Here is a 23,120-nt window from a genome sequence, read left to right as displayed (position 1 = left end):
TGCTGCCCAGATGAGCTGTGGAGTCTCCTTCTCTGGAGACATTCAAACCCACCTGGACTAGTTCCTGTGTGACCTACTCTAGGTGGTCCTGCTCTGGCAGGGGGTTGCACTGGATGATCTTTTGAGGCCCCTTCTAGCCCTTGGCAGGCATTCTGTGACAGGCATTTGAGGAAGGAGACGTGGGTAAACCATATGGATTGTCCTGCACAGCAGTCACCCTAGGGATGCAGTTTATTGTCAGTCAAGCTGGCTTAATAAAACCTCTTCCACTGTGGTAGGTCATCACATGAGATCAGTTGTAGCCTTCCTTTTAGGACCTCCATCAGTCTTCCAATTTCAATGAAGATTCAATTGACTAGTAAAGACCCCCAGGTCAGTACAACTTGTATTCACTCTCTCTCACACAGAAGTGATTTATCACCCCATGGGAGATGAGGCAGATGGGCCTGCTCTGTGAGCCTTCACCCCAGCAACAAGGTTCTTGCCCATCACAAACTGCACAGGACCTCTTTGCTTTCCCACAAGGGCCAACCTTCCAAACAGCAAATGATAAAGATGTTGCAAAAGCTTTTCAGAGATAGGAGGGGGGAAAAAAAAAGACACTTAAATGCAATTTAGCTGAGAAAGAAAATGTTCATGTCTGCCACAGCTTAGAGACTACATTCAGTCCTGAAATAGTCTGTAACATGGAACTGAAGACCTAAGACCATATCTAAGAGTTGGCCTTTTGTAATTCAGCTGCAGCTTTGATCTGCATCTTGAGAGCACAGGAGACAAATTAAAGGACATAACCAAGGTGAAAGACAGCTTTGTAAGCACAGGAAACCTTTTTACCTGAGCTAATTTTGTTTTGAGCTCCTAAGAGCCAAAAAGTCCAAATGCTACCAGAAAAAGCTTAGACCAATAAAATCCTTCTCAGTGTTAGAAAAACAGCACACAAGCAAACCCTTGTTTGATTTTTTCCCATAAAATCTGCATGTTTGCTTCTTTTAGGAACTTTAGCATTTGATTCTCTGCAGTTTGGGTGGCTCTTTTTTCCCCTTTCTCATCTTGGTTGGAGACTGCCATGCTTTCTGAACATTGAAGCTTCCCAATAGCCAAAAATGCATGTCCTGCCCTGTGAGGGCAACTGCAGCCCCAGCCAGACTTGGAGCTGGTTTCTGTTACAGTTGTAAGGGAACAGCAATCTTTGTGCCTCACACAGAATCACAGAATGGTAGGAGTTGGAAGGGACCTTTAGAGATCATCTAGTCCAATTCCCCTGCAGAAGCAGGTTCACCTAGATCAGGTCACATAGGAACGTGAACAGATGGGTCTTGAAGACCTCCAAGGAAGGAGACTCCACAACCCCTCTGGGCAGCCTGTGCCAGGGCTCCCTCACCTCACAGTGACATAGTTTTTTCTTATGTTTGAGTGGAAGTTTTTGTGTTCCAGCTTCATCCCATCACCCCTTGTCCTGTTACTATCTCCTATAGAAAAAAGGGATGTCCCAGCCTCCTGACACCCACCCTTTAGGTATTTGTAAATATTCATGAGATCCCCCCTCAGTCTTCTCCAGACTAAACAGCCCCAGCTGCTGCAGCCTTTCCTCATAAGGAAGATACTCCAGTCCCCTGATCATCTTGGTGGCCCTGTGCTGGACTCTCTCCAGCAGTTCCCTGTCGCTCTTGAGCTGAGGAGCCCAGAACTGGACACAGGACTCCAGATGAGGCCTCACCAGGGCAGAATGAGACAGTTTCTGGAGTCTTTGCTTTCTACAAGCAGACCTGAGCAATGCAGATCTCATTAGACTGTCCAATGTCTGCCTTGCCTATGTCCCAGATAAATCATTTCCAGGGTGAAGAGGTTCTTTCAGTCTCCAAGTTCCTTCAGCTCATATCTTTGGGGAGATAACAGCGATAGTTTCCCACCCCTGAGTGGATCTTCTTGTGGGAAGACCAGTTGAGGTTTTATTTTGTTGATGCTTCTGTCCATTTTCTAAATAGGGCTTTTCTATTTCCCTGTGTTTCTCTAAGGCAGGTAACACACCTCTGCACCTGGCTTGCCAGAACAGCCATTCCCAGAGTACTCGTGTTTTGCTACTCGGAGGATCTCGAGCGGACCTCAAAAATAATGTGAGTTGTGAAAAGAAGCTGTTTGTTTTTTGTGTGCCTCTTTTTTTAGCTGTGTTGCTTTAACTTGAAGAAATACTCAGAAATGCTTGAAGCTGTGACTTTTTAGAAATACTGTTGAAAAAAAACCCCACTGACAAACCATTGTATATATCGTGTGTGGGAATGCTTTTGATAGGACTGAGTAATGCACTTCTTGTACCCATCTCCTGAGCAGGGAGGGAAGGGGCCAAAGGGAGTTTTGCTGTTGCACAGGCTGATGCAGCTGGTCCTTTGCTGCTTTTTGAGGTCTTGATGGCCTGACCCATACACTGTCATGCAATCCTGCAAAAGGACTCCTCTCTCAGGAAAACTTAAAGCACTCTTATACCAGAGCAGTGAGAGCCTTCAGACCTGCCCTGACTGAGACATGTAACATACACCTTGACTTCAGCAAGGCTTTTGACACTGTCTCCCATAACATCCTCATCAGAAAGCTCAGGCAGTGTGGCTTGGATGAGTGGACAGTGAGGTGGATGGAGAGCTGGCTGAATGACAGAGCCCAGAGGGGGGTGATCAGTGGCACAGAATCGAGTTGGAGGCCTGTGGCCAGTGGGGTTCCACAGGAATCGGTTCTGGGGCCAATCTTGTTCTACATAATTAAAGATTTAATGTCAGAATGTAATCTGTAGGGCAGTAAGGCAGCATTTTACAGTTCCACTGTTTCCTGTTGGTGGCTCAAGAGTTCGAACCCCCACCTTGCCTGACCCCAGCTCCTGCTAAACCTCCTCACCCACGACAGTAGATTTTGTACCAGAGAAGACAGCATTGCTGTTCAGTGGAGATGTGTGGCATAGCTTACTACTCTTTTTGGTTTGATAGGATTATCTCATCTCTGAACACCATAACAAGCTCAAGCTTTCTTACTGTGATTACATGCTCAGTGCTTTGTTTCTGTTTGCAGGCAGGAGATACCTGTCTGCATGTGGCTGCTCGTTATAATCACTTGCCCATCGTTAGGGTGCTGCTCAGTGCTTTCTGTTCTGTCCATGAAAAGAACCAGGTCAGTGCATTAACCTCATTGTGACTCTGCATACGGCTAGTCATTGGGAAGGTGGATCCCTGCACAGGGAATCCCACGTCACTCTGTGTTTTGCTGTACCACCAAATGCCTGAGCTTTTAGGAATAGCCTTTAAGTAGTGGCCTGCAGGTGGTTTATTATTTTGCCATTGCATTTGCATCATTTCTCTAAAGCTTTGCCTGTTTATGAGGTTCTGCAATCATGTGTTGGTGTTGAAAGGGAGTTGGGACAGGAGGTAGTAGCATTGGGTTAGGAGTTGACACTGGGACCTTACTTGCTCTGTGCAGAGTGAGACATTCTTCTCTGTAACTAGGATTACTTGGCCATGATCCTATGGCCTTTATAGAGACATTCTGAAGCAAAACTCACTCAACATCTGCCTTGGGAGGGTGTGGAGGCTCCTTCTCTGGAGTTTTCAAAACCTGCCTGGACATGTTCCTGTGTGACCTGATCTAGGTGACCCTGCTTCTGCAGGGGGGTTGGACTGGATGACCTCTAAAGGTCCCTTCCAACCCCTACCATTCTGTGATTCCACGACTCTCAGTTGCAACAAAAGTGCAAATTCCTCTGCAATACTTTGCTGTATTTTGCAGTAGGAACAATTAAAGGACAGAAAAGTAACAAAAAATTATGCTTTAAATTCAAAATAATGATGAGTCTAACCTGGGATTAATCCTCCATGGTTGCTTTATAGAGAAGTAACTGATTGCTGTACCTACAGCACAGCCTAATTGGATGGTAGAAGGAAATGGATTTAACACTCAAATGTGTTAAATCAGCTGAATAAACAGATGATGTGATGCTGAACCATGTCATCTCGTGTCCCTGGGAAATTTTCCACGTGGACTTGAGGATCATAAAGATGTTTTCTGATCTGTACTTTGAACTTTGTGTCTTAGATATGAGACACTACAGCAAACCAAATGGGTTTCCATTTAGTATGTCATTTCATTTGGAAATGAGTTTTTTAACTTGCAAAATGAACAACTGAATATTAACTGGTGTGAACCTGGCCCAGAGAGACACCCCCTTTCCTTCATTCCCCATTGCTGCCCAAAGTACTTGCACAGACAATGATTTCATTCATGAATGTTTTTGCACCAGTAGGTCTTTTGACCTCTGAGCATCTTTTAGAAAGGTGGTGAGACCCAAAGGCTTGTGTTTCATGGCTGTTTTCTGTTCTCTGACTTGCAGGCAGGGGATACTGCCCTCCATGTAGCCGCTGCTCTGAATCACAGGAAGGTTGTTAAGCTGTTGCTGGAGGCAGGGGCTGACGCGTCCGTTGTCAACAATGTAAGCAGCAAGTGGAGTTTGTGTGGTGTTTTACATTAGTGCTGACAACTCAACACTCTCCATAGTGGGAGAAAATAATTGGATGTTAAGAGCTGAATTACATCTGAGTAAATGAAAGCACTTTGTGCACAGAGCGTGTACTAACCTTAGGTGGAGAAATTCCACATTTCCAGTAGCTTGTGTTTTGAAGGAAATGCCATTTTCTTTTCCCTCTCAGGCAGGTCAGACCCCTCTAGAGGTTGCCAGACAGCACAATAACCCTGAGGTTGCGCTGCTCCTCACTAAAGCATCACAGGTACGTTATAGATCTCTCCCCAGCAGACACAGGCTCATGGAGCTGAGGCCAGTTAACCTTGAGAGGCCACATCTGCTGGTCCTTAATCTTCTGCTGTGAAAGCTGCCTATGTTTCTGCTGGCCTCAGGACTATTGACATGGAGCCTTTCAGTCCCCAGAGCCCAGCAAGATGTGCAGATAAAGCCTCGGCATTAAGGGCTGTCAGAGATCCTGCCATCCCGACTGGCAGAGGATGGAGCAGCCAGAGACACTTGTTCCCTATGGTGGCTCAGGGGTTAGAGAGCTGCCCTGTACCCAAAAGCTCCTGGGTTGTGTCACTCTGCTGTTGGCTTTAGGCATGTCCCATCCCCAAGATGGTTGCTTGCACTGGAAGAAGCTTTGAAATGAGGACGAAATGTCCCATTTTTACTCTGCTGCTATGTGTGAAATGCTGCAGTGGGCCAGAAGGCACGTGGGAGAGCTCTGTATTCTGGTTTGAGACCAGGCATGATCCCTGCCTGGCTCCTCCTCATCACCTCTGTATGAGAAGGGCTGGGCAAAGCTGGGCTGGGCAACCATCCTGAGGACACAGGAGGAGGTGCCTACCCCTCCAGGGACAGCAAAGGGCCTGGATAGACTCAACTGGAGTGGTGGTGTCTTTTCATGCCTATCAACACCCACATTACACCCGTTGGGCAGTGAGCTCTGTTTTACCCATTGCCTGATAGATAAAGGTGGGAAAGGTCTGCCCTAAGCCATGGCTTCTGTGGTAGGACAGAGCGTGACATCACTGAGTGACAGTGTGGTCTGCCCTCAGGTGTCGCGCTTTAACCGCGGAAGAAGCCTGAGGAAGAAGAGAGAGAGACTGAAGGAGGAAAGGCGAGCTCAGTCAGTACCACGGGACGAGGTGGTACAGAGCAAGGTACAGCCCAGCATCACCAGCTGCATCTGCTGCAAGGGGGGAGTGGAAATACAACCCTTCAGGTTCTGCTCCCCCTTTCCTCTGCCCTGGTGAGGCCCCATCTGGAGTCCTGTGTCCAGTTCTGGGCTCCTCAGCTCAAGAGGGACAGAGAACTGCTGGAGAGAGTCCAGCACAGGGCCACCAAGATGATCAGGGGACTGGAGCATCTTCCTGATGAGGAAAGGCTGTGGGAACTGGGGCTGTTTAGTCTGGAGGAGACTGAGGGGACATCTCATTAATACTTACGGGTACTTAAAGGGTGGGTGTCAGGAGGATGGGGTGGCACTTTTTTTTCTGTAGTGTCCAGTGATAGAACAAGGGGCAATGGAAAGAAGCTGGAACACAAAAAGTTCCACTTAAACACAAGGAAAAACTCTTTCAGTGTTGAGGTGAGGGAGCCCTGGCACAGGCTGCCCAGGGAGGGTGTGGAGGCTCCTTCTCAGGACGTTTTCAAGACCCACCTGGTCCTGTTCCTATGTGACCTGATCTAGGTGAACCTGCTTCTGCAGGGCATTTGGACTAGATGATCTCTAAAGGTCCCTTCCAACCCCTACCATTCTGTGATTAAATCTGTTTGGAGTCATTGCTTGTGCATGACCACAGTGGCCATCTGAGGCAGTCTGTCATGCTTTGCTGCTAAGGACTTGCCCACTCCTGTGTGCAAAGCAGCTTAAAACTAGGAAACTGAAGAAAAAGCACCTCTTCCCCATCTCTTTCTGCTCTGAACCCCCTGCCTTTGCCTCAAGCAGGGCAGTGTCTCAGCTGCTGAGGACACACCGAGCAGTGACCAGCAGAGGAGGAGTGACCTGAAGGATGAGCCCCAGTCAACTTCACCAGATCCCAAAGGGAAGAAGAGCAAAAAGAAAAAGCCAAAGGAAAAGGTATCAGTAGATTTAAAGCAGCAGGGAGAGAAGGGAGAGTCATTGGGCAGCAGTAGGGGTGTCCCTCTGGCATGTGGGTGAGTCAGGGCAGCAGCCTTGCCATGCTCATGGGGCTGAGGCAGCCTTCAGGCAGAACTGATTCTTGGTGGAGAAATTCTGCTATAGAGGGTCACACGAAGCAGATTTGTACAGAAATGTGGTGATTGTGCCAACAGACACCAAGGTTGAGCCCAACCACTGCAGCTGTGCTTTAGTCATGGTTTTGCCGTCACAATGGATTTGTCCTGTCCCCACCAGGCACAGTTTAATGGGGGGCTCATAAACAGAGAAAGAATTGTGTGCATTTGCTGCAGGTTTCGGCCCTCTCGGACCCCATCTCCCCAGCTGATCAGCAGACAGTCCCTCAACCCCAGCAGAACGTGCCCAAGCGCAGAAGTAAACACCACTGCTCCTCCCCACCCCCTCCCCACGAGGTCCGAGCCTACCAACTCTACACGCTCTACCGAGGGAAGGACGGGAAGGTGATGCAGGTGAGCGGCCTCTGCACACCCTGAGGGGAGAGGAGGGGAGGGAACAGAGCTCTGGCCTGGGTCACTGTTACCTAAACACACTCCTAGGGGTAAGGACCCTCCCAAGGGAAAGGGACCTGGAGGTCCTGATGGGCAGCAGGGTGACCATGAGCCAACTCAATGTGCCCTCTTGGCCAAGCAGGCCAATGGCATCCTGGCGTGTGTTAGAAGGGCTGTGGGCAGTAGGTGGAGAGAGGTTCTGCTCCTCCTCTACTGGGCCCTGGTGAGACCATGTCTGGAATATTGTGTCCAGTTCTGGGCCCCTCAGTTCAAGAAGTACAGGGAGCTGCTGGAGAGAGTTCAGTGCAGGACCACAAAGATGATGGAGTGGAACATCTCCTTCTGATGAAAGACTGAGGGAGCTGGGGCTCTTCAGCTTGAAGGACACTGAGGGGTGACATCATTAATGTTTACAAATACATAAAGGGTGTGTGTCAGGAGGATGGAGCCAGGCTGTTCTCAGTGATGGCCAATGATAGGACAATAGGTGCAAGTTGGAACAAGAGGTTCCAAAGAAACACAAGGAAGATTTTCTTCCCTCTTCAGGTGAGGAAGCACTGGAAGGGGCTGCCCAGATGGGGTGTGGAGTCTCCTTCTCTGGAAACATTCAAACCCAGCTGAACGAATTCCTGTGTGACCTACTCTAGGTGTCCTGCTCTGGCAGGGGGGTTGCACTGGATGAGCTTTCAAGGTCCCTTCCAGCCCTTAAGATTTTGTGAAGTCACCACTGGGGATTTGTTTTCCTTGGCTGGGCTTCTGCTGCAATTTGGCTTCAATCCTGCTAAACAGTGAGCTGGTTTTGTGTGTGTTGAAGATACTACAGAGTATTTCCTTTTTGGAGATAAGGCCTGGAAAGTGATTGGAAATGCCACTGGAACTTTGTCCTGATACACTCTGAAATAATAAAGTCTCCTCCAGGAATTGCAAAGAGCTTTTCCAAGGAAATTAAATGAGAGCAACCTGTGACTGCTGAAGCTTACCACATAAACCAAGAGCTTGAGTATGCTCCATGTGTTCAGTTTCGGTTCTGTTTGTTGCAACATGTCCTTGGGGATTCTCATTTTACTGGAGGCAGAAGCTGTACAGAAATTGTCTCACAACTAGGCCTGGAGTTACCAGCTCATGTGCATTTCTTCCAATTTAGAGACTGATGCTTTAGTTATTTTGTTACAAAGTATTTAACAGGCTCTTTTATTAAAAGCATGAATACAGTCAGCAAATGACCTTGTAGACACTGCAAAGGTCTGAGCTTACTGCTGCCTGCAGCCCCAGCAAAACCAGCACTGCTCTCTAGGTTGTGTCCCTATAAAGCAGATCAATCTTCTTCAAGCCTGTGCTTTTCCAACCAACAGCCTTTTTGCTGAGCTACTGCAAGGTGTTGCTAGATGAAGGGAGTACAAGAGCTCAAGCCTGACTTAAGGAAGCAGTGGCAATGTTGCCAAGTGCACTAAGAGGACATCAGGAGGTAACAAGTAAATGCATTTACTCCTTTCAGGCGCCGATAAATGGATGTCGCTGTGAGCCCCTGATAAATAAACTGGAGAATCAGCTGGAGGCAACGGTGGAAGAGATAAAAGCTGAGTTTGGGACAGTACAAGATAAGATGAATGTTAAGCTGGGCCAGATGGAAACCAAAACTCAACATCAAGTAAGAATGTGACCCGGAGGTCTGCTTGCCCCCATGGTTATTAGAAACACATCCCAAGCTGAATGAATATCTTCATTGTCACGATTGGTTTATTGCTTCCTCTGTTGTAAATATGACCCTGAAAGCTGATACTGAAGCCCAGGGAGCTGTGACATTCCACAGGGATCTAATGTTGCAGCCCAGGGTCTTGAGAAAAACACATTTAATGTGTTAAGTGGCTCCTGGTGCTTCTTTAGACAATAAATCTAAACTCTGTGAGACCCTGAGGAGGGAAAGCTGAAGCCAGAAAGCAGTGCTACAGCTGGTTGTAGGTGTAAAAACACCTCTCACTGAACACTGCCTGCCCAGAGATTGGAGATGGTTATCCATGGATGGTTTGGGGAGGGAACCTTCCTGCGGGCTGCACCTGAGTGGCAGCATTCCCTGAAGCAAACACCCAACCACAGAGTGTGCTTTGACTGACAGGGTTCACAGAGGGGGGGTTCGCTTTGGTTGTTAACTCCCACCATCTCAGCTGAATCGTGGTGGCTGCTTTGTTTGGCACAGCTCCGTGTTTTGGACAAGCTGATGTGCGAGCGGCTGTGCGCAGAGAGAACAGAGTGCCTCCAGCGCCTGCAGCAGCACGCCCAGCAGCAGAGGCACGAGGGCGACACGCGGCAGGTAGGGCTCCCAGCGCCTGCTCCCCGCCACCTCAGCTGGGTCAGCTCAAGGGCTTTTCTTCCAGCTGCCAGGCACAATGTTGGAGGTTTGTCTCATCTGTTGGAACAGGCAAAAAGCGCTTCGAAGGATGGATTCATTCCTATCCACCTCTTTAATCTCTAAACCAAATGAGAGGGACAGGGAAGTGCTGGAGAGAGGTCAGCACAGGGCCACCAAGATGATCAGGGCACTGGAACATCTTCCTGATGAGGAAAGGCTGCGGGACCTGGGGCTGCTCAGTCTGGAGAAGACTGAGGGGGGGATCTCATTAATACAAATATCTAAAGGGTGGGTGTCAGGAGGTTGGGGCAGCACTTTTTTCTGTTGTATCCGGTGACAGGACAAGGGGTAATGGGATGAAGCTGGAACACAAACAGTTCTATTGAAACATGAGGAAGATCTATGTCAGTGTGAGGTGAGGGAGCCCTGGCACAGGCTGCCCAGGGAGGGTGTGGAGGCTTCTTCTCTGGAGGCTTTCAGAACCCACCTGGACACATTTCTGAGTGCCCTGATATAGCTGAACCTGCTTTAGCAGAGGGGTTGGACCAGATGATCTCTAAAGGTCCCTTCCAACCCTACTATTCTATGATTCTATGATCTTCTTTTCTAGCCTTGCACTCCACAAACATTCCTACCACTAAATTTTTAACAGTTGTGCTCTCAGCTTTTGCTTCATTACAGGATGTCTACAGGAACATCTGCAGATAGTGACAAAGGCAAAGACCTGTGGTGTTCCTTTTACTTCCCATCCATTTGGTTGTGTGCCTTGGGAATCTTCCCCTTCTCTGTCTCATCTTTTTCCCCCACGTATGACAAGGCTGTAGCTCTTCCCTCTGACTTTGGCCATGTCCATGTCACTGCCAATAGACAAGTTCTTTTTGTGTGCTTGTTTAACCAGCATCACAAGAGTAGCAACTGTTCATGTACAGATCCAGCTCATGCTCTTCTAAGCTTCTGCACAAACTGTTAAAACACGTGAAGAAATTTGTGTTTCTCCCCTCACAGGGGTAAATTTAAAACTCAATTTCCTCATTTTCTGTGTTCTTCTAAGAATGGTGAAATACACTTTGTACAACTCAATGACTTTCTGTATAGATGGTTCCAAATCCATATGAAAAGCCTGTCAGCTGTGGTAATCCCAGCATAAGCTACTGATCAAGGCACTTGGGTCCAACAGCTGCAAAACACATTTCTTCAAAGTGCCTATCAAACTGAGGCAGCTTTCCATTTCATAGTGAAAGCCATAAGCATTACATTGGCTTCTGAAGGTCCAGGCTTGTGCTCCATCTCCGTGTAATCTCCATGTAAAAAATGAGGGACCAGAGTTACATGGTGGAACATAAGAGGTGCCAAAGAAATGTAAGGAACTATTTTTACCCTGTTGAGGTGAGGGAGCACTGGAAGGGGCTGCCCAGATGGGTTCTGGAGTCTCCTTCTCTGGAGACATTCCAACCCACCTGGATGAGTTCCTGTGTGACCTACTCAGGTGATCCTGCTCTGGCAGGGGGTTTGGACTGGAGGAGCTTTCAAGGTCCCTTCCAGCCCTTGAGATTCTGAGATTCTGGGACATGTCAGGTGGACTGAAATTGCCATCAGGCACCATCAGCTGTTCCTCTTCTAATGGGTCTGATGGAAACTACTGGGTTAAATGCATGGCCTTATGTCCATAGGCAGAGGAGGACCTGACCTAAATTCATGATGTCACATGAATGAGAAGGCTAAAGAGCTGCTCATATTGTGAAGGGTTACTGGCAAATAACCTCTGCAGCCAACACTTATTAATTAAGCACCTTTGTAATTTGCAGGCTGTTAGTCATTTATCATCTAGTGTGGGACTTACCTTTACCACTGCCAGAACAGAGGAGCAGAGGTTAGAAACAGTGCGAAGCTGTGCCCCAGAAGTGTCTAATTTGAATTTTGCTCTTAAAAGAAAATGACAGTTTTGAGCACATGTGATGTTCCTTGCACTCAGCAGGTATCATCAGCTGTCTGATGGAACAAGCCAGCCTTGTTCAGAGGATTTATGGTTATATTTGAAGCAGAACGTTCAAATCTGAGGTGGTAACTTGGCCTGTCATTGGCTAACACATAGTTCTTCATCTCCTCTGCTTTGCAGCCCTTGAAATATTGCCAGTGGCATATCTATATAAGGAGTCTGGACCCACAGTAGCTGACTTGCTTCAATGTGTCCCTGCCACACATCCTCAGCAGCCCAGGAACCACGAGACCATCTAATTGTGTCCAGTTCTGGGCCCCTCAGCTCAAGAGGGACAGGGAACTGCTGGAGAGAGGCCAGCACAGGGCCACCAAGATGGGGACTGGAACATCTTCCTTATGAGGAAAGGCTGTGTGAACTGGGGCTGTTTAGTCTGGAGAAGAGGAGACTGAAGGGAGATCTTATTAATATTTATAAATATCTAAAGGGTGGGTGTCAGGAGGTTGGGGCAGCACTTTTTTCTATAGTAGCTAGCAACAGGACAAGGGGTAATGGGATGAAGCTGAACACAAAAAGTTCCACTTAAATATAAGAAAAAACTATTTCACTGTTGAGATGAGGGAGCCCTGGCAGAGGCTGCCCAAAGGGGTTGTGGAGGCTCCTTCCTTGGAGGTCTTCAAGACCCTCCTGGACATGTTCCTACGTGACCTGATGTAGGTGACCCTGCTTCTGCAGGGGGGTTGGACTAGATGATCTCTAAAGGTCCCTTCTAACCCCTACCATTCTATGATTCTAAGTCAGTGTGTCTTTCTCATAGATTTCCTTGGTTGAAGAGCTGAAGACTTGGTGCCTGTTGAAGATTCAGAATCTGGAGCTCAAGCTTTCTGGAGATTCCAGGTCATCGAGACCAAAGTCAACTTTGTCCACTTGTGAGTCTCTCACTGAGACCCTGGATACAGAGAACAATCCCCACAGTGCCAAGGACCTTAAAGCCAACCAGCCTGTGCTGCAGTCAGAGGGCTCCCACCAGCAATCCTATATCACCCTCCCAAACAGCCTCTCAGAAGATGGGGGAAGGAGCAGAGCCCACGTGCCAGAGCAGAGCTTTGGGACACGCTTCTGCATTCAACAAGACGGTGCGTCGGCTACAACCTTGTCAGGTACTTGGGTGTCATAGTCATTAAAAGGCAAGCTAATTAACTGGGAGATACTTGTATTGATACCACAGAGGCTAATTCTGGCTGTGTGCTTTCCCCTAGCCATATGCCTAATGTCTTAGGATTGATACACTTTGAGGCAGCCACTGGGAATATTCCACACAGCAGAGTGAAATTCTAGTGGCTTTGTGATGCTTCTGTGTCAGTGTCTTTGAGGCCAAGCCCTTTGATTCTCTGAATAACTCTTGTTTTCTGACATTTCTTCAGCTTCCCAGGCAGAATCACTCCCACCCCAATGTCTGTCAGGATGTGTTGCAGATCATCCCAAGTCAACTCAGTGCTTTTCAGATGTGAGGGACAAGGATGGGAACCTAAAGTACCGTTTCCCTTGTTAATATTTAAACTGCAAGGATACAGAATAAACCTCTTGGTTTTTCCTCTTTTCTTGAACCAAAGTCTGTTCAGTTATTAGCTCATTTGACAAGAACAAAACCAGCTGAGAAGGTTCATGCCCATTCAGGGCTCAAGGCCACCTAAAGATATGGTTCAAACCGCCTCTCTGTGCTCGGCCAGGGAAGCTTTTGAGGGCAAAAAACCCAGACAGGCAGGATGCCCAGGTCTTCACGGCCAAGGAGAGCACTATCAAAGCTCTGGGCTTCTGTAAAAGCCTGTAAAACCCCCAGCTGTATGCAAAGTGAAGAGACATGGGCGGGGATACCCCACAGAAGACTACACAGGAGATCTTGTGGCAGCATGAGCTGTACTGCACTGAATGGTGCAGAAGCATCATAATGTGTTACCTTTGCAAAATGAGTGGGGCTTCAATTCTTGTAGGAGCGTGGTGTTCATAAATATCAGCAGATGTAAAGTACTTGGGGAATGTGGCCTGCTCTTTGTTACAAGTCCCTGAGGTGAAGCCCCTCACTCGGTGTCAGCCCATGGGCTCATGTGCAGTGCCTCCCCACCTGAGCCTGCTTTGCTCCTGTGATGGCTCTTTAGGGGAGCACTTGACTGTGAGATGTGCTTCAGTTTTGGGCCCATCACTACAAAAAGGACATTGAGGTGTTGGAGCATGGCTAGAGATGGGCAACAGAGCTGCTGAAGGGTCTGGAGAACAAGTGTGATGAGGAGTGGCTGAGGGAGCCTGGAGAAAAGGAGGCTGAGAGGAGACATGATCGCTCTCTACAACTACCTGAAAGAAGGCTGTAGTGATAGTGAGGTGGGGGTCAGTCTCTTCTCTCCAGTAACAAATGATAGGACACAAGGAAATGGGCTCAAGTTGTTCCAGGAGAGGTTTAGATTGGACATTAGGAAGAACTTTTCCACCAAGAGAGTTGATAAACACTGGCACACGCTGCCCAGGGATGTGATGGATACATCTCTGGCTGTATTTAAGATGCATAGATGGGGTGCTGACGGACATGGTTTAGTGATGGGCTCAGCTGTGTGAGGTTAGTGGTTGGACTTGATCATCTCAAAGGTCTTTTCCAACTGAAATGATTCTATGATCCCATGTGTTAAACTCATCAACCTCTTCGGTGTGCACATGGCATGGTCCACGAGGAAGGGCATTGCTCATCAACCAGGGAGGATTTCTGAATGCTGAAATAAGTGCCCAGAGCTTTTTTAAAGACAGATGTATTTTATTCTGTAGGTGCAGAGCAACAGTTGATCATTGGTGGACCAGTCTCATCTGCCCCCGCTCAAGATGTCAGGCCAAAGGACAAAGCAGTTGGTGCCAGCACCTTCCACAGGTTCCAGCAGGAGCTGCCCTCCTCTGACCTGGGCTCCAAGTTAAGACATGTGAAGGTTCAAACTGCTTTGCAGCCTTTGACTGAAGCTGCAAAGACTGAAGCCCAGGGTGGCTACTTCATCGACAAAGGAACTCAGACAAAGAAGTGGAGCAAAAGCGGGGCCCAGTCGAGGCACAAAGCTCTGCCCCAGGCTGGGGCACATCCGAGCCAGGAGCAGCCCCAGGCCCTGCCCACGGGACAGGCACCAGCCCCTGTGCTCAGAGACACCTCCCAGGCCCTGGAGATCACACAGTACTTCTTTGAGGCAGTTTCCACGCAGATGGAGAAGTGGTACGAGCGGAAGATCGAAGAAGCCCGGTGCCAGGCTAATCAGAAAGCACAGCAAGACAAAGCTGCCCTCAAGGAACATATTAAAAGCTTAGAAGAGGAGCTCAGCAAATTAAGGACTAAGGTGCAGAAAGAGAGCTAGCATCTACTGAGCAGGTAAAGACAAGCAGTGGGACTCATTTTGGAACCTGCTGTATGGATTATTGCTAGAGAGAGTCGTAGTGCCTGTTCCTTCCAAGCAATGTGCTCTTCTTCAGGAGCACAAACAACTTGGGAAACTCCAGAAGTGAGGAGAATTAATTCATATGCAAGGCTGTACTGGTGACAATGAGATGCTGCAGATCAGATCCTTCCTTTGTTATTCCCAAGAGCCCATTCAATATTGCACTCTCACTCTCCAGGTGCTGCTTGAGAACAAACTGCATTAGAAACCAAAACAGGTCACGTTTGGCCAGAGGGTTCCACTGTATGCTACAAGTGGTGATACCAATACTGAAATGAATCCAGGATGTCTGAGAGCTTTTGCCAGGAATCCCTTAGTGCTGAAGGGCTATGGATACCATTGTAGATCCTCCCACAGCCTCCCTCTCGTTAGTGGAAAGAAGCTGCAGAACCAGCTCCAGTTACCAGCCCAGCTAGGGGACAGACATGGTTCAGGGAGTGAGAAGCAAAGATCAGGCAGCCCATTTTTGGTAGAGAGGCTTCTCTTGGCACTTGGCTTCTCTTTTGGTTTTACATCATTTGTAACAAATGCTAAATTTGGTTTGTCTTTCTTTTCCTGGTGTCCTGGTTGCTGAGTTCCTCGTGGCTCTGCAGTTGCTGAGGCCGGGCTGTACTCCAGTAATTTGACTGAGAGGGTTTGTTTAGGGCATGGATGACAGTATTTTACCACAACCATTCACTACTTGTTAGGTATCATCATTATATAAATCTCTTATCCTTCAGAGGATTAATTCTTTGCTACTGAAGCAGCTTGAAAAAGCCCTGTAGCTGAAGAAGTGAAAGCTTGGTTCCCTGTACTCAAATGCTTCTTTTTCTGCAGAGTCAGGGTTTCTGCCTAGACACCTCGTCCAGACTCTTTTCCTTTGCTCCTCCCAATAATTCCTCTCTGCTTTTACCCCTTGTATTTCTAACAAGAGAGGCTGGGCCCTAAGGAAGCTGCAGGTTTCATCACTGGTTTCCCCAACGGTCCCATGAAACAGAACTCAACAACATTTTAGAGTTTTTAGGGACGTGTTTTGTTATAAAATCCAAACTTACACTGACCCATAGTGTCCAGGCTGGCACACACTCCCAATAAACTAGGGGCAGGGTAACTCCTTGCACCTGTGTGTGCCTGTGGTGGTTTAGCCCTGGCTGGGTGCCAGGTGCCCACAAGTCATTCTGTCACTTCCCCTCCTAAACTGGACAGAAGAGAGAGAAAGACAGTGAGAGGTTTGTGAGTCAGGGACAGGGAGATCACTCAGCAATTAGTGGCATGTGCAAAACAGACTCAGCGTGGGGAGAAATGGTTTGATTTGTTAATGAACCATCAGAACAGAGAGATGAGAAATAAAACCAAATCTTAAAACACCTCCCCCCACCCCTCCCTCTTCCCAGGACTCCCTTTCCTTTCCCCCAGCAGCGCAGGGGATGGGGGTTGTGGTCAGTTCATTACAGATGGACTTTGCTGCTGCTGCTTCTCAGGGTGAGGCCTCCTCACACTTCCCACTGCTACACTGTGGGGTCCCTCTCATGGGAGACAGTCCCTCACCAACTTCTCCAGCGTGGCTCCTTCCCATGGGCTGCAGCTCCTCATGAACTGCTCCAGCCTGGGGCCTGCCACAGGCTGTGAGTGGGTCTGTGCTCCTTCATGGCCTCCATGGGCTGCAGGGACACAGCTGCCTCACCATGGTCCTCACCACAGGGCACAGGGGAGTCTTTCTTCCAGGGCCTAAGCTCCCTCCTCCCCCTCCTTCTCCACTGACCTTGGTGTTCTCACATTCTCCCTCCCTGTTGCTGCTGCAGTTTAGCAACTGCCCAGCAACTTCTTCCCCTTCTCCAATACGTTAATCACAGAGGTGTTACCTCTGTCACTAACTGGCCAGGCCTGGGTCAGCTGTGGATCCATCTTAGAACTAACTGGCATTAGGCCTGTCAGCTACAGGGGAAGCTTCTGGCAGCTCTTTGTTTAAAGAAGCCACCCCTGTAGCTCCCCACTACCAAAAACCTGGCCCAGGCAAAACCACCACAGTGCCCCTTTAGGTTTTCCACCTCAAACCTCTGAGAAGGCTCCAGCAGACTGTGCTAGACAAGTGTTTACTTCACAGATCACAACAGACCAACTGTTCAAATTCAAACACAGGACAGTACTGTTACACCAAGGGGAAAGAAGAGGGTTTTTTGTGTCCAGAGAAGCTCTAAAATCAATACAAAGTACTTTACAGTATTGAAGACACCACTGACCAACTAGTAGTTAAGCTTTTGTCTTCTTGGCAGATGTATAAAGCAAAGGGAACTGTATTGTATGACAGTATTTTTCCAAGTCCCTATTAATGCACTACTGAGAGAAGTGTACCTGCAGTTATGGACATACTAGTTTGATTGCTCTGACTTCTGTAGTCAAATATAGACACTCCCATGCATTTACAGCTTTGTTTAAGCTACTGTAGGAATGCAGAGGCATGCTATTGAAGTTTTGTTATCACCTTGGTGAAGTGTTTTGCGAAGCAATTAAAGTAAGTGTTGCTCTGAAGTCTTCGTTGCTCTAGAGGGCTGTGGTGGGATGTTCTCTAGCCAGACAAAACCAGACAGACACAACTCCCTTGACAGAGAAAGGGGGGAGCTGAAAAATGACTTCAACTTCTAAATGTTTTGTGTTTGTGGCTATAAACCATGGGAGGCTGGGGAGGTTTCTACAGGGACTGAAGTGGGCTGAAGTGCTTGCAGGAGGTGCTCACCCAGACCCGCTCCAGCCCTGCCCTAAGGGGAAGGCAAAGGCTGTGGCTCCAGCCCCTCTGCTTCACAGGGAGCCAGCACAGCAGGTGTTTTAAGACAGTAACTTGGCTGCAGAGTTCTGGGGTGAGAGGTTTTCTGAAGCTAACAAGTCTTCTGTAAAATAAAGGGAGGCATTTCCTGCTACTGCCTTTCTGTTTGCCATTGTAGCCCTCTCTCCTTCCCCACTACCAGAGTTTAAGGACTTTTTCTTTACAAAAATACCTGTATCACCCACCTTTCTCTGCAGAGCACACTTGGGAGGAAATTTACTTACCCTAGCAGACCATACTTGGACTCCTCGAGGCAATTTCCTCTTGCCCAGCCCACAGAGCAGTGGAGAGGCTGGGCAGCAGCACCCAGGCACCCAACAGCTGCTCAGGGCACGGCCTGGCAGGACCCGTTCTGGGGTTAACGCGGCCACAACCTGGAAACGTTCCAACTGGAGCCCAAGGAGTGGTGCAGACAGAATGCAAAGCAGAGCCACGAGGCAGGAGGTGAAATCAAACCTCTGGCTGAAGGGAAAGGGAAGGCAACACGCAAGAACAAACTAAAACTGATTAGAAACATTGACTAAACAAAGCTGTCTCTAAACAGCATTTTCTGGCGATGTGAAAGATCAGTCTGTAATGCACTAATGTTTTGGCAGTGTATTCCACCAGGAAATGTTAACAAGAGATAGATTCTTGACAAAAGATTTAGACATACATGTCCCTTCCAACCCTTGAGAATCTGTGATTCATACTATGATTCATACCTGGTGGAGGGAGTCCAGCACAGGGCCAGCAAGATGATCAGGGGACTGGAGCATCTTCCTGATGAGGAAAGGCTGCGGGAACTGGGGCTGTTTAGTCTGGAGAAGAGGAGACTGAGGGGTGATCTTATTAACATTTATAAATATCTAAAGGGTGGGTGTCAGGAGGTTGGGACATCACTTTTTTCAATGGTGTCTAGCAACAGGACAAGGGGTAAGGGGATGAAGCTGGAACACAAACAGTTCCATTGAAACGTAAGAAAAAACTGTCACTGTGAGGTGAGGGAGCCCTGGCACAGGCTGCCCAGGGAGGGTGTGGAGGCTCCTTCCTTGGAGGTCTTAAAAAAAACTCTGACTCATCTTGGAATTTTTAACTCAGGTGAGAGGAAAAAGAAAGGACACACTGCAATTCACTGGAGGAACAGCTGCCAGCTAACAGAGTGGTGGGACGTTTGGAAACCAGACCACAACCGTTGCAGTCTGTATTTTCAACCTGTAATTCTATTTGATACTGACTTTTCAATAGTAACTTGCAAGTATTTCCTGTTAACTTGGTAACTACTTTGTTTTCTAGGGCTAAAAATCCCTCATTTTCAGATACAGAGACGTCCCCCTTTAAGTTTTATTCATCTATAACTGAAAAGCAACATCTACATACACAACATTTCCTTAACATTTTATCATGTTTATTTAGTTTGGGACCATTTACTTTATTTATCCTAAATCCTGGTAAAACATCCTTGCAACAGTTCAGGAAAAGCTGTAAGCACTCTGGCTGTGACCACTTAAGGCCTGCCACATTAGAAAACAGACAAAAAAGAATCTCTCTTGGATTTATTTTCCATTTCCTCAGCACAACACTGCAGGACTGTTTTAATTCTCAGCACTGCTTTTCCTGCAGCACATGCTACATCATCCATTCAGATCTTCCCAGTCACTCAACCCCCACACAGAAGGGTAACCAAACCAAGAGGGAAAACAAGAAAACCCCACTGTGGTAGATTCTATCTTTAAACATTACCAGGGTGTCAGCAAAGGCCGCTGTTACAACCACACTCTGGAAAGAAACACCGTGCTTCTTCACAGCAGATGAAAAGTCCAGCTCTCAACAAAACTAAGGTCAGGATTTGGCCAGTTTAAGCGTTCTCTGAAGTTCCTGAAGTTGCATGTTGCCTTGAGTAATCATCATCCTGATGGCATCCTGTAAAACAACGTGGAAGCTGCTGGTTTTACACCAGTGCGTGGATTTCACCACGCTGAAACACAAACACTTCCTACCAGCACTATTCCCATGGGCCTCCTTGTGTGAAGTAATGCCATACTCACCAAGAGCGTTAAAAACCAGATCAATGACATTTCTCTTAATTCTTTAATGCTGTGGTCATGGGCTGGGTATGGCTTTGCTTTAAAACTCAAGTTTTGAACTGGGTTCAAAGTGGTAACGATGTTTTCTTTACCCCTCTGTGTGTAGCAGCTGGACAAGTAAGCAGTGACAGTGACACACAGGCACATGTTTTACACAGCAAGTGGATGCTTCTCTGTTATTTTTATCCAAGTAAGCACCATAATTCTTTGTCTGCGTAACTCAGCCACCAATTCCTTGAGCACTGGCTAGAAAAAGGTACGAACTAGACAGCAGAAGAGACATATGGGAAGTGTACGAGCTTCTAAATGTCATACTCGATTCATATCCACAACCATCCAATTTGATTGTGTTCAGCTGGAATACAGTTTAAAGGTGAGAAAACAAGCTAAAGAAAGCTTGGCCACTAATCACAGAATCACAGAATGGTAGGGACCTTTAGAGATTATCTGGTCCAACCCCCTGCAGAAGCAGGTTCACCTAGATCAGGTCACACAGGAACATGACCAGGTGGGTCTTGAAGACCTCCAAGGAAGGAGCCTCCACACCCTCCCTGGGCAGCCTGTGCCAGGGCTCCCTCACATCACACTGAAACATATTTAAGTGGAACTTTTTGTGTTGCAGCTTCATGCAATTACCCCCTGTCCTGTTGCTACCTACAATAGAAAAAAGTGCTGCCCCAACCTCCTGACACCCACCTTTTAGATATTTATAAATGTTAATGAGATCCCCCCTCAGTCTCCTCCAGACTAAACAGCCCCAGTTCCCGCAGCCTTTCCTCGTATGAAAGATGTTCCAGTCCCCTGATCATCTTGATGGCCCTGTGCTGGAGTTTGTTAGTTATGAGTTTGTTAATGAGTGTTTTAGTTATGTTAGTTATATCTCATTCATGTTTACAAATACATAAAGGGTGGGTGTCAAGGAGGATGGAACCAGGCTGTTCTCAGTGATGGCCAATGATAGGACAAGGGGAAACAGGCACAAGCTGGAACAGAAGAGGTTCCAAAGAAACACATGGAAAAACTGCTGCTCAGATGAGTTGTGGAGTCTCCTTCTCTGGAGACATTCAAACATTCCCGTGTGACCTCCTCGAGGTGCTCCTGCTCTGGCAGGGGGGTTGGACTGGATGGGCTTTCACAGTCCTTTCCAAGCCTTCAGATTCTGTGATTCTGTGATGTGAGTCACGTCAGTTTTTCTGATGTGGTTTGAGTATACAGGACTTGTAGGGTTCCTGGCTTTTTCATTCACAATTCTGTCTTGAAGTCAAACACTACTAGTGCCAACACAGGGATACATATTAAGAGATGATGAATTCTTTCTTCATCCAAGCACTCCTCAAGATAAAACAGTAACAGGAGACTTCTCACGGGTCTAAAGTGCCACCCACGAAACAAAGCCAGGCGCCAAAGCTGAGGGCATTGTACTCGCCGCTCTCGAGCCTCACCTCTTCTGTAGCATCCTTATTTCTCCGGAATTCCTCCCTGGCCCAGTCCTTTAGATAGCGGCGATCAGCTTCGGCAGGGACGTGGCGAATGGCCCGCAGGATGTTCCTGTACAACTGCAGAACCTGCTGCCGCCGCAGGAACTGCAAGCGGAGAGGGGCCTGTGCCTGCCGTCCCGGGATGCGGCCGCGACCAACCCTCAGCAGCTTCTGCTCTGCTCTCAGTTCCCCCCACCCCCTCTCCGAAAAGCTGCAGCGTTCCCTAAGATCCTGGCCCAAGAACCTGATCTCGCCCGTGAGGGAATGAGCACACCGAGCGCGGCTGCACACACACGCCCTGCAGCACCACACGGGCCAGGGCCTGCCCAGCTCCGGCCGCCCCGCACAGCTCCCGCTGCCCTCCCCCGGGCTGGGGATCCCGCCGGCCCCACAGCCGGGAGCGCCAGAGGAGGCCCGAGCCGCCGCTCCTACCTGCCTCAGGCTGAGCGCGCCGGGCGGGAGGCGGCCGGCGGCCATGACGCGCAGCCGCCACCGCTCCGCCGAGCCCGACCCGCGGCCACTGCGTGCGCCTGCGCCGGAGGCCGCGCCCGTCCCGGCCGCCATGGCGGGGCGCGGGAGACACCCCAGAGCGAGGGCGGGCAGAGGCCGGGGCCGCCCGGCTGCTGCGAGCGAGCGGCGCCTGCTTCAACCTGCCCCCGGACCCGCCTCAGGCGGTGCGGAACGGGCGGTGCTGCGGCGCAGACCTGCAGCCCAGCCCCGAGTAACGACGCGAGCTGCTGTTACAGGACGGGGGTGGAGGGGCGGGGAGTTGACGGTCGATGGAGGTAAAGGAAAAACACATCAAACAGTAGGATCCACTTAAAACAGTGACATGAAACGCGGAAGGCATGGCAGAAATTAAAAGGACGCTATATACACCTTGTGCATTTGTTTCCCAGATGTGCGAGTGCTGCTAACAGGGCAAGGCACAGGTAGTTTAAGAGATATGTCACACAGTCACAGAATCTCAAGGGCTGGAAGGGACCCTTAAAGATCATCCAGTGCAACCCCCCTGCCAGAGCAGGGCCAGCTGGAGTAGGTCACACAGGAACTCAGCCAGGTGGGTTTGACTGTCTCCAGAGGAGACTCCACAGCCCATCTGGGCAGCCCCTGGCAGTGCTCCCTCACCTCAACAGGGAAAGAATCCTTCCTTACATTTCTTTGGAACCTCTTCTGTTCCAGCTTGTACCCATTGCCCCTTGTCCTACCACTGGCCATCACTGAGAACAGCCTGGCTCCATCCTCCTGACACTCACCCTTTGTGTATTTGTAAACATGAATGAGGTCACCCCTCAATGTCCTCCAAGCTGAAGAGCCCCAGCTCCCTCAGCCTTTCCCAAATTCCATCAGAGCTGCCCTGCAGAGAGACAACCACAGTTAATTGAGTGTCTTTCCTTTCTGTGTTACTCTGTTTCCTTGTCCCACAGTTAACAAAGGGCTTACACTAACTATAGACAGAAAAAGCTTGTGTTTGTTGAAATATTTGTGCAATAAGCACTTGCAGGACATCCCTGCAACAAACTATAATTTATGCTGGAAGTGTACCCTGGCACTTCTAAGAAAACCTTTCCAAAACACTTTCTCCAAGTTTCCTGCCACAAATACTCAATACAAGTCTGAAATGGAAGTAAATTCTGGAGAATTACCTAATGAACTAAAACCACCTACTTCCACAGTTTCCCAAGGCATGTATTTGTACACAGACATCTGAAGAAGCCTGGGAGGATGTTCTATAGTTCCCAACATTTAAGTTCTGACCAGATAGAGTTCCTCTGTTAAGTTTCCAGTTCTGAAATTTGCTCATCATTAATTACCTGTGGCAAAGCTACACAAATACAAGAAGCAACTTTGCTACTCCATTTCACACCTCTGGGTCTTG

The 23,120-nt window shown here is 48.5% G+C and overlaps 2 protein-coding genes across 7 annotated transcripts in view; one reads left to right on the top strand and one right to left on the bottom strand.

Annotated features, from left to right (window-relative positions):
- Positions 1-17,791, top strand: part of ANKRD6 (ankyrin repeat domain 6) — a 109,315-nt gene extending 91,524 nt beyond the window's left edge. For 3 of the 6 annotated variants that reach the window (XM_061989572.1, XM_061989571.1, XM_061989573.1), the window contains 11 exons: positions 2,016-2,114; positions 3,055-3,153; positions 4,367-4,465; positions 4,683-4,760; positions 5,557-5,661; positions 6,447-6,581; positions 6,935-7,111; positions 8,646-8,798; positions 9,345-9,458; positions 12,251-12,593; positions 14,245-17,791. In XM_061989572.1, coding sequence (XP_061845556.1) covers positions 2,016-2,114; positions 3,055-3,153; positions 4,367-4,465; positions 4,683-4,760; positions 5,557-5,661; positions 6,447-6,581; positions 6,935-7,111; positions 8,646-8,798; positions 9,345-9,458; positions 12,251-12,593; positions 14,245-14,813 — 1,971 coding nt within the window. In that variant the 3' untranslated portion in view covers positions 14,814-17,791. The remainder of the gene's footprint in view (positions 1-2,015; positions 2,115-3,054; positions 3,154-4,366; positions 4,466-4,682; positions 4,761-5,556; positions 5,662-6,446; positions 6,582-6,934; positions 7,112-8,645; positions 8,799-9,344; positions 9,459-12,250; positions 12,594-14,244) is intronic. The other 3 variants (XM_061989574.1, XM_061989576.1, XM_061989577.1) reach the window with 3 other exon arrangements.
- Positions 17,792-19,217: 1,426 nt separating this feature from the next.
- Positions 19,218-21,783, bottom strand: LYRM2 (LYR motif containing 2). The gene is made up of 3 exons (XM_061989578.1): positions 21,674-21,783; positions 21,206-21,346; positions 19,218-19,599 (listed from the first exon to the last, which is right to left on the bottom strand). Exons 1-3 carry the CDS (start codon positions 21,716-21,718, stop codon positions 19,519-19,521), a joined length of 267 nt encoding a protein of 88 aa, XP_061845562.1. The 5' UTR covers positions 21,719-21,783; the 3' UTR covers positions 19,218-19,518.
- Between the last annotated feature and the right edge of the window lie 1,337 nt (positions 21,784-23,120).

Source organism: Colius striatus, chromosome 2, assembly GCF_028858725.1.
Source record: "Colius striatus isolate bColStr4 chromosome 2, bColStr4.1.hap1, whole genome shotgun sequence".
NCBI lineage: Eukaryota > Metazoa > Chordata > Aves > Coliiformes > Coliidae > Colius > Colius striatus.
This window is presented reverse-complemented; position numbering and strand designations above follow the sequence as displayed.